Source organism: Budorcas taxicolor, chromosome 13 (assembly GCF_023091745.1).
Source record: "Budorcas taxicolor isolate Tak-1 chromosome 13, Takin1.1, whole genome shotgun sequence".
Lineage (NCBI taxonomy): Eukaryota > Metazoa > Chordata > Mammalia > Artiodactyla > Bovidae > Budorcas > Budorcas taxicolor.
In genome coordinates, this window is record NC_068922.1 from 17,480,089 (window position 1) to 17,491,255 (window position 11,167).

The following is an 11,167-nucleotide window of genomic DNA, read 5'->3' on the forward strand; positions in this document are numbered from 1 at the left end:
TAAAATAACTAGCCACACATCTGACAAAAGATGGTATAAGAACTATACACTGCAAATGATAGTACACTGTTGAAAGAAATTAAAGAAGAGCTAAAGAAATGGATTAGAAGGTAATATTGTTGAGCTGACAATACTCCCCGAAACGATCTATAATTCATTATAATCTCTAACAAAATCTCAGCTAGGCATTTTTATAAAAATTGACAAGCCAATTCTGAAATGCATAGGGAAATGCAAGGAATCAAGAACTGGCATAACAATTTTGAAAAAAGAACGAAGTTGGAAAGCTCATATTTCCTGATTTCCAAACTTACTACGTAATGTTCTGAAAAAGCCCATGTGACACAGATAATCTGTTCTACTTGGCCTACTTTTAATAAGAACAAAAAGAACTACTTCTTAATAAGATTTTTTGTTTTAAAAAAAAAACATAAAAAATTCAAAGATTACCAACTGTCTTGCAATTCGGCAATATCTTACAAAAGTGGAAACACCCATCAAACACTCCTAATATAATTTATTACTTATATAGTTCTACCTATGTAAAATGACATTTGTACATGGTTACTTTCAGCAGCAGGCTTTGATGATCAGAAGAAGAAACAATCTAAATTCCTCTAGAGTGGCACAGGTTAAATAAATTATGGTATAGGTCCACATCCCTCACAATCCTTGGATCTAGATATGATTTGAAATCCAGAGTTTCTAACTTTGCAACGGTCATATACTGTATATAATGTATATTATACAATACCTTCAATAGAGTCTAAAGGCAGCTCTCACTAAAAATTTTTTTAAAATAATATTTTTACAGCAAAACATAGTAATAGGCAAAATTAGAATAAATACTTAAAATAGCCTCATGTAATTTCAGATCAAGGTTTGCTCCCCCTATACATATTAGGACACGTTTTTCTGCCAAACGGGTTACCAAAAAAGCTTTATCAAGCCTTTTGAAATTTGTAATTATAGCTAAGGGATTATGGATCTGAGACATCATTATCTGAAACTTCATTAGTTTTTTCAACATTTGCCTCTGGTTGTAGGCTGGACACAGCCAAAGCAGGTCCAGAATTACTCCCTTCTGCATCCTAGCAACACACTTCAGAGAAAGAAAACACTGATAGTCTTTTCTGACTTGAGTAAGTATGAAATATAAAGAAGGTAATTTGTTAACGTTTGACTCCTCGAGTAGCCAATCAGATACAGAGGGTGTGGTACTGAGTCATACACGGTAAAAATCACCGTCAGTTATGATGGCAGACACAGGACCTAGGACAGAAAGATTATCGTTTCCATCAATTAGTAAAAGATGGAATGGGATGCCAAGGAAAGAGAAAGTAAGGATGGCCAAGCTGATTTTTATTTAAAACATATATGACTGTCATTTAAAATGACTCTTACTGGCTCATTTCACTCTGCTTTCTAAAACAATTTGAAGAGCAAATGTTGACAGTTAATACCAGCAAATCTGGGACTTCCCTGGTGGTCCAGTGGCTAAGACTCTGAGCTCCCAGTGCAGGGGGCCCAGGTTTGATCCCTGGTCAGGGAGCTAGATCCCACATGCTACAACTAAGACCCAGAGCAGCCAAATAAATAAATAAAATTTAAAAAAAAAAAAAAAAAAACAGCAAATCTGCAGAATATTCAGCTCCTGCTAGTACATAAAGATAATCCTTTCAATTCTTTACTGAGAACATGAAAACAGAATTCTAAACAAAAAAGACAAGTGAGGTGAATTCACTGACGTCTTGTTTTAAACACTCTAAAACTCTAGCTACACTAAAGTTAAACCATACTATAAACATAATCACTTAAAATTAGCTAGCAAGTCATTTCAGCCATAGCACTGCTAATACAATTCATAAAGCAAACAGAAAACATAAAATATGAATCATAAAAATAAAACCATGAATTTTGTTACAATTCTGTATACCAATGAACCATCTGTCATATTTTAATAACTCAGGGTTAAAAACTAGGGTTTATAATATTTTGGAACTTGGTGCAATATATTTGCTTAGAAAAAGAACTTGAGTGAAAAGCTCGTTAAGTTATATAAAATTGTGCAGAATTCTTCTGACATGTAAATTTTGAACAAAAGTTTCACACGGATTTCATTTATTCCTACCTTCTAAGCATTTAGAGATTTTCTCCAGTCGGACTGGCATGTGAAAGTGAAAAAAAAATTAGACATATAAATATTAATACACACATAATATATCAATTGCTGAATGAAAAACTAGGTAAAAGAGCCCAACCTGAGGTTAAATCAGAACTTCTGCCACTTTTTTTGTCTTCTACAATTTCATAAAATGGACCAATGACATGTAGCAATTCTTCAACTTTTTCAGTCATCGGCATAGTTTCGAGAATCTGTAATGAAATGAAACAAATCTTGTGAAAACCAACTATTACTGTGATCCACACTAGGACCAAATAATATATTTATAATTTACTTGCTGATAAACTTTGAGAAGTTCCTCTACAGACTCCTCAAAGTATCTATCTATGTTAATTACATAGTAATGTATATACTACCCTAGAAAAATTTCAGGCTAAGATTTAAAAGCGTTCTCATTTTGGAAACTACATAAGCTTCGTGTAAAATTTTACATGATAACCTATATATTGTGCATTTAACACTAAAGGCACTAATGTAAAATAAAATAAAAAACTGTGGAACTAAAGTAAAATTCTTGTGTTCGGTATTTAAAAAGGTACTTAAGGAAGGCAAGAAATGGTAACCACTTTCAGACGCCTTCATAACTATGGGCCAATTTAGAATCATCAGAGTTAAAAGGCAAGGTAAATTAAACGAAAAGCATTCAAATAAACAGTCATAAGCTGGTGACTGACCAATTATTTCTATATGTGGAATTTTTTAAATTTATTTTTAACTGGAGGAAAATTGCTTTACAATATTCTGTTGGTTTCTGCCATACATCAACATGCATCAGCCATAGATATACATGTCCCCTTTCTCTTAAATCTCCCTCCCACCTCCTACCTATATATGGAATATTTTACAGATATTAAAAAGTCTAAGATTAGTTCTATGTGTGCTGATTGGGAAAATATCTATAACTTTTTTTTACAGGCAGAAAGCTAGTTGCTGCACAGTATGTTTAATATGATACCACTATTGGTTTTCTTTCCATTTTTAAATAAAGGATATATATATATGTACATATATATATCTTTTCTGTATCAATCTACAAAGCATAATTAAAATTACCACTAAAGAATTAAAATGGAGGGAATGAGGAAAGATTATAACAATATTTAAGGAAAAAAAGAAAAGAATGGTATCAAACCAAAGCTGTAGGTTATCTTTCTCTCTGCTTTTGAAAGGCTCCTTTGTTGTGCTACTGATACAGTTAACAACCAAAAGAACTAAGCTCTGACCTCTGTAACAGATAAACAAAGTCCACCAAATAAAACTGTGAAAATGTAACAAAATGCACAACTCTGAGCAGTATAGAAGAGATTAGACCAAAGCAAATCAGTCTGAATCTACCAAGTAAAGAATACTACTAAGAGATTAATACTGTCGAAGCACGTGGCAAAAACTATTCCTTTTTACAGATTTTCTTTATGTTCAAAGGTTATTTTACATTCTCAGGCAGATCTAGATTTCACACTTCTGATCTATTACAACATACAAATCATCCTTTATAAAAAAGGCATTAAGATCATCTTTAAAATGACAATTAAAAATGATTTCTTCATCAAATTGCTTCTGGAAGAGCTAATTAATAAAGAATCCCCTCCTTACTAGTTACCAGACAAACTAAAAGCATCCTTATCTTATTCTCCTTCTGAAGAATTTTTGCATTCACAGAAAAAAGCTTGTTAGTGAGAAATCTACTGATAGGAACATCTCAATTTATGAGTCAACACTTGTACGAGAACACTGTTGGTTTTATTACCTATTTCTCACTAAAAGTTTCAAAGCAGAAATGTTTTAAAGACAGTCCAGGTAAGTCCCAGACTCCTGAGAAAGGGAAATCAATATTTTAAAAGGTTCTTATTCATATACTTTCTGCAGAAGTCAACTATAGAGAAAGATAGGAAAGACGAAAAAAAGAAAATACCATGTCATGATGTGCTCTACCTTCAAGAAAAAACTGCACCTTAAGATGAACTTTGATACAGATAAAGCCCTGATAAAGTCAATAATCTAGATTCTATATTCTAATGTAATACAATCTCCTTGTTTCTTAAAACAAAGCAATTAGACTGATATAAAAATTAAGGCGGCCCTGGAAAGTTTTATTTTCTATTATGAATTATTTTCCCTACCTTTTTCATTTCTTCAACATAAGCAATCATGGCTTCCTCTTTGGTCATATCACCCAAAGAACTCCACGCATCCCTAGAAATGAAGATACCCAAATAACAACAGAAAGACGCCTGATTTCAATTGCTTGGAATGCAATTTACAGTTACTGCTATAGGGTCACTAATTTAAAATAGGCTTTACTTAAAGCTATTAATATAAACATTAACATGTTTCCAAAGGATCTCTTTAAATGCACCAAACTTGAAGAAAAATATCAGAGTAAAATGGCAAATTGAGTAGTATCTAAAACTTTATTAATAAGTATAAAATATATATATATATCATAGATTACAGAGACCACATTATACAGACTACAGGCCACAGACACTATACACCGTTCATGATTATTTGCTAAAAACTCTTTAAAGTCTTTATCATTATAAAGAACACTGACAAAAATGAACATTTTAGAAAATTTTACAAGCACTGTCACAGTCATGTTTCAAATGAACAGAAGTTTTGGTTAATTTAAATAAGAGCCTAACTTAGACACTTGAAAAATGGAAACGTTTTCTTACTTCTAAAAAAACTGAAAATGTGAGGGACAAGAAAAACTTAAAGTCTCAGATGATGAGAAGAGCCTTTGAAATTTTTGCCTAAAATGAAAACCTCTCTTTTTAGAGATATTTTCCAGAAGCAGTTAAACTGCACCAAAGGTCAATTGTGAGGGAAATCATTAATAAATAAATTTTCTTCAAACAGTTTAAAAACCATATTGCTGTTACCTTTAAGCCAGTATCTTAGGACTTTTCAAAAAGATCTTAGAGGAAAGTACAGGACTAAGAAATCCTCAAAGGAGTTTAAGGACTTCCGGTGCAGGGTGCACTTAGCCATTGAAACATATGGCTCTTAAGACTTACTCTGCCAGTTAGCACACACTGTTCCTGACTTAAATCATGTATGGTCACGATATTTTGTTTAAGAACATCAAATGTTGGTCAGTTGGAAACATGGCAGAGGTATTTTGTGATTCTGGTAAATATATTAAAAATAAAATTTCTATTCAAGTACAGTGGGACAGGAGTGATAGCTGAGATAAAAAGTAAGCCAGAACCTGAGTCATGCTCCTAGTTACTTATTATCTTAAAGGCTCGAAGCAAAACATGTCACCTGACAAGCCAAAGTCAGTCTTTTGCTTGGCAGGTAAAAGAAGCAGGAGAGTTTGGTTTTTTTAAATGCAGTTTGCGAGACCTTCTTGGCATAATAAAAAGAAAAAAAAATTCCATAAAGGAAAAGACTAACTGAAAATGCTTTTTTATCTTTGATACACCCACCTCTTGTGGTTTTATTGTTTTTTTCTCTCTTCCCCAAGACCTTCCTATTTGTGTGAAATTGTGCTGGAGCACATCGAGGATAAAAATGGACCCAATACTTGGAACACTTTATGCACAGAATAATACATAACCACATAAATAACAGTCAGATGATAATTATATTAAACTTAAAAATTCTTCCATAGCTTTCTTCATAAAATTACCATTTATATCTTCCAACAGGATCCCAGAAGCCAGGCTTTGACAGTTTACAAGGTCCTTCAGTTGCCTGCTTATAGAAGCTATAGAACTTGAGCATCATTTCATTTGTTGGCTGGAATGAACCTGTTGAAAACATACATTAAGTAAGATCACTTGGAGAATACAATTGATCATTTAATGCAATAAATTAGCTAAGCTATACTAATAGTGATTTTTTAATACTTCATTAATAGTTCAAAGTATTCCTATTTTACAACAACAAAAGTTATGGCTCAGGTTCTTTATTCCTTTGATTTAAAAATAAAATTCCCTGGTTACCCAGTAGTTAGAATCCACCTTGCAATTCAGGGAACACAGGTTTGATCCCACATGCCACACAGCGTAGGCCAAATCAAAAAACTCTGATATTGTACACTTTAATAACAATGCCCAACAGTTCGATAAGTAAAAGAATAAATGAACAAATATGCTATAAGTGTAACCAAAATAATTGGTAAATGTCACTTAAAAAACCAAAATATAGAATAACTGTATCATGCAACTGCTGCTGCTGCTAAGTCGCTTCAGTCGTATCTGACTCTGTGCGACCCCATAGACGGAGCCCACCAGGCTCCGCAGTCCCTGGGATTCTCCAGGCAAGAACACTGGAGTGGGTTGCCATTTCCTTCTCCAATGCATGAAAGTGAAAAGTGAAAATGAAGTCGCTCAGTAGTGCCCAACTCTTCGCGACCCCATGGACTGCAGCCCACCAGGCTCCTCGGCCCATGGGATTTTCCAGGCAAGAGTACTGGAGTGGGTTGCCATTGCCTTTTCAAATATAGAATAACTGTATCATGCAACTGTAATAAGGTATTTTTATCCAAAAATTGTGACAAATCACACTGACTAGAATAAATGAAAAAGTGAAATATATACTCTGCTAACTCAAATTGCAACAGCAAGAAATTCAACTTCTTTTGATTTCCGATTTCTCAATGGATTACAAAATTGGGCTACAGCCAACCAGCATGTACTGTGGTAGAAAAAGAATTAATCCAGTATGAAATATGTATCTCATTTCCTACCTCCATAGTCTTTAGACACATCAGTTTTTTAAGGATCAGTCTTCATACATGTTTCTAGCATATCAGGAAACATTTTTATATTTAAAAATTTCAAACTGTTTGAATTAATGCTATAAGTTACAATACTATTTAACAACAGAGAAAAACTAGAATATAAATGTTTTATAATAACAAGCTAAATAATTTTGATACACATATGACAAGATTATTTATAATTACTGCCCTTAAAAATTTTGCTGTTTTTTGTGTACTAATATGGAATTACATTCATGCCATATTATAAGTGGAAAGGTTGTAGACAATTTTATTGTCTTATTCCAACTTCGAAAAATAAATATATATGCAAATTTATTAGTTGTACATGTGTGTGTAAGAGCCAGCTTGTATTCATGAATGTGTGATCTAGATATACATATCAAATTATTCTCACTGAATAGCTCTGGGACTTAGAAATGGGGAATGAGGCAACTTTCACTTGCACTACTTTTATATTACAAAGTATGTGTTATTTTGTAATAAAATTTAAAATACAGAAAATAAAGACAAGTAGAAATCATTTAAAAATTTACTGTAGAAAAATATAAAAAATAGCATGAAAAATGCTTCATGATCTACTATGAAATGAGAACAAAACAGCAGTTTAAAACAGCATAACCAGAACAATCCATTTCTGCAAAATAAATACTTACATAGTTAAAAAACAGAGTAGAAGGAAACACATCAAAATGTTAAAAGAGGATACAGCTAGATCATAGGCATATAGATTACTTCTAGTTTCTTTTTTGCTCATTTTTATTTTTTCAAAAGTTACATTTAGTGTATATTACTTTTATTCCAAAATTTACAATAAAAATTAAAACTGTAAAACTATTTTTTAAACTTTATAGATTGCATAATAATCTGATAACATGTAGTTATCGCAAGCTAACAGTTCATACACATTGTGAAAATTACAACACAGACAAACTGAGGCCTGATGGTTCAGATTTGTCCAGGAATACATAATTAATTCCAAAATTACAATAATAACTAAGTACACACTACATGCTCATTTAACAATATCCATTAGATAGAGTGTTTCAGTGATACAGTTTTTACATAGAAGAGGGGGGAAAATGGAGAAACTACAGTTTAAAATGGTTACCTATTTCAGTAACACAAACCCAAATTTAAAACATCAAAAGCTTCATCTCATAATATCTTTAGTCAACTGAGATGTAAAAGTTTATTGGTTAAGGTGACTAGCATATACATTAGGTTACAACAAAAACTAATAACATATACTGACTGTATCCTATGTATAAGACACTGGATAAAGTATAATCTTGTCCTCAAGGTGCTCATGCATAATATATTTGATATATATGTGTTTAAAATACTATATAGGAAAACAAATTTCTAAAGGCCAAGAGTATACCAAACAAGATGCTACAGGATTCTTCGTAACTTTATACCATAATAAAGATTAAGCAACAAGAAACAAAAAACTATAAGTTTATTTGCAAAATAATCCAGAACAGATGACACAATTTAAAAGTTTTACTATAAAAATAATTAATGAAAAAATTAAAATTAAAAAAATTAAATTAAATTAAAAAAATAAATTTGTATAGAGAAGGAAAAAAAATAATTAATGATTCATTATAACAATAGTTCTGCTTCAATTACTATCAATTTCATTTCAGGGAATAATAGTACAGTACTGAACATTGCCTAACTCTGTTGCCATTTGGCAGAGGTTCTTGACTTTGCAATCTTCTTAAACGTTATATAATACAAACTGTATTTATACTTACGTGGATTTCCTAATAAGCAATACATGATCCTAGTAAAGACAGCAAACTATCTCCAAGTCTATCCTATCAATTCTCAAGAAGTATAAACACACGTTTTAGAAATAAAGATGAAGGTACCATTTAAACAAAACTCTTAGCATCATGCCTTCCTATAAACTCTCTCAATCAGACATTTTAAAAATCAATACCTAAAAAAAAAAAAACTAAGTTCCTATGTTATTTCTTTACATTTTGTTCATTCACTCCTCTTTCCTCCGATTTGATGTTTGAAGATTACAAAAGCAAAGTTATTTTATGTATAGTTGTTTTCAAAACCTTTTTTATCTGCACTTAATGAATGTTTGTTAATAGTACTGAACTTAGCCCAGTGATTTACTGAACTTGGCCCAATGGATTGCTTAGCCCAATGATCATGAAAATAGGGACCATGACATTAAATACTGTAGTAATATATTAGTGTTGTATTCAGTTAGTTTTACACTCTGGCACAATAATAGCACTTAAAAGCATCATTTTAAAAATATAAGTTTCTTGTGAAAGATAATTCATATAATGCAGAAAGATAAGTGAAAAGTCAAAGTCCCTCTTTTCAAGCCTTTCCACATACACAAAAAAATCTGAATAATGGCCTTAAACTTCCCAACATTTGTCAAAGACATAAAATTACAAGTTCAAAAAGCTCTGCAAAATCCTCAACAGCATAAACATGAAGAAAACCATACCAAGACAGGTCATAATCAAACCACACAGAGAAAAATCTTGACAAAGTTCAGAAAAATGACAAGCCAAAAATATCAAAGAACAACTCCAGTGACTTTTCAGCTAAGTGGCAAGACTCCAAATGAGTGCAAAAGAGAGAACACTAGTACCACGAAACAGTTTTTTTTTTAAGCAGTAAATATTTACCCACTTTTTAAATAAGAGAAATCGTTTTACATGTGAATACAGTGGTTCTTTTCCTTCATATGAAAAGTTTTCAGAAAGTAGACTTTATTATGAGTATGCGACCCCAGGCATCTCTATCCTAGATTTTATTTTACCATACCCAAATTCGCACTCATTAAGTGACGAGATTTTTCAACAATACAAACTGCTTAAGATCTCGATACTATATCTGTTTCAGGCTTGAAAGATCAGCAGGCAGTTAATTCACATCCGATACCTCCCTTCAACTGCATGCAGAAATCAAGGAAGAAAATAAGTAGGTTAAATAAGCAAGACCAGAAGCAGAAAGACGGTTCAAGGAGGTGAGATTCAGAAAACTGGGGCCTCGGGCCTCTGCAGGAGGCTTCTTCAGCGGGGCCCAAGTGCACGTACCATTTTTCGGCAAACTCTGTATCACCTTCACAGCAGCCTCAAACCGGGTTTCGTGCACGGATTTCGTGTCCGCCATCTCCAGCCGCCAGCGCCGGCCCCGGTCCCAAGGTCTGTCGCCTGGAATCAGGCAGCAGCAGCAGCACCAGCTTTCCCAGGAGCCTGCATGAAACTGAAACATGGAACGCAGCCGCGGATCAACATTCCCGAAGGGAGGAGGACTCCAAAGCGCAGCTGGTCAGCTCCCCGTGGCCCTGCCCTCTCCAGGCCACACCGTCCGAGATGGCCCGGCTCCTTCCTCCTCCCCGGGGCGTGACCTACGCTGGGGAGGCCGGGCCACCCGGACGGAAAAATAACTCACCGAGAGGAAGAGCATCTCTAGCAGAAGGCGGAGGGGCCCAGGGCACCGGTGGTCGCGGGGCAGCCTTCCCACCCACAGGACCCTGGCGGGGCAGCCACACCCCCCATCCCGGCGAGGTCCGTCTGTCCGTCCGCGACCTCCAGGCAGCCCCGCCCCAGAGCTTTGGGGGTGGGGGGGGACCCACTCTCTGCTGCCGCCGCGCAGCAAACCCCACCCACCCGCCCGGCGGCTGCGGCGGTGACGCGCTGTCTGTCCCTCCCCAGAGGAGTTGGCCCAGAGAAGGCAGAAAAGGAGAGCAGAGAAAGTGGATCGCCGGAGGGCCCTGGGATCGCTGTTTGAACTGGCCTGAGCGAAGTGTCCTTGCCAGCGCGACCGCCGCGGGGGTGCAGCGCGCGGAGAGGGGGGGTTGAAGGGGGGGTGCGCTGCGGGACAAAAAAAAAAAAAATGACTGGTCCCCAGCGTCTTAGGTTAAGGTTTGGAGAAAGGTGATGGGGCTTAAGCAAAGTGCTTTAGATCCAGAGAGGCTTGGTGCAAACCTTAAGTTCTGCCATTTAAAGTTCTGTGGCCGACCTAGGGGCAAGTCACTTCGCCTCTCCCGATGGCAATCTTCCTAACACCGGTAGAGGAAAGGATTTAGGGATGTTGGGTGGAGGTGCTTAGCAGTGCTTGGCTCACAGGCCTTCGACAGCTTTAGCCGCCCCGACACAAGGACGTCCGAGCAACAACCAAAGGAGAGGGGAGGTCGCCCGCTACTTAGACGGGGCGAGGGAAGGAAGAACACCTTCCCCGGCATCACCCCCCCGACTTCGAGC

General features: G+C 35.5%; 1 protein-coding gene across 1 annotated transcript in view; it reads right to left on the minus strand.

Moving 5' to 3' along the window:
- ACBD5 (acyl-CoA binding domain containing 5) overlaps window positions 1-10,452 on the minus strand; it is a 30,451-nt gene extending 19,999 nt beyond the window's left edge. Inside the window, exons 1-6 of the mRNA XM_052651380.1 lie at window positions 10,356-10,452; window positions 9,998-10,166; window positions 5,823-5,943; window positions 4,306-4,378; window positions 2,262-2,376; window positions 2,132-2,164 (exon numbers count right to left, since the gene is read on the minus strand). Coding sequence (XP_052507340.1) covers window positions 2,132-2,164; window positions 2,262-2,376; window positions 4,306-4,378; window positions 5,823-5,943; window positions 9,998-10,166; window positions 10,356-10,370 — 526 coding nt within the window. The 5' untranslated portion in view covers window positions 10,371-10,452. The remainder of the gene's footprint in view (window positions 1-2,131; window positions 2,165-2,261; window positions 2,377-4,305; window positions 4,379-5,822; window positions 5,944-9,997; window positions 10,167-10,355) is intronic.
- Between the last annotated feature and the right edge of the window lie 715 nt (window positions 10,453-11,167).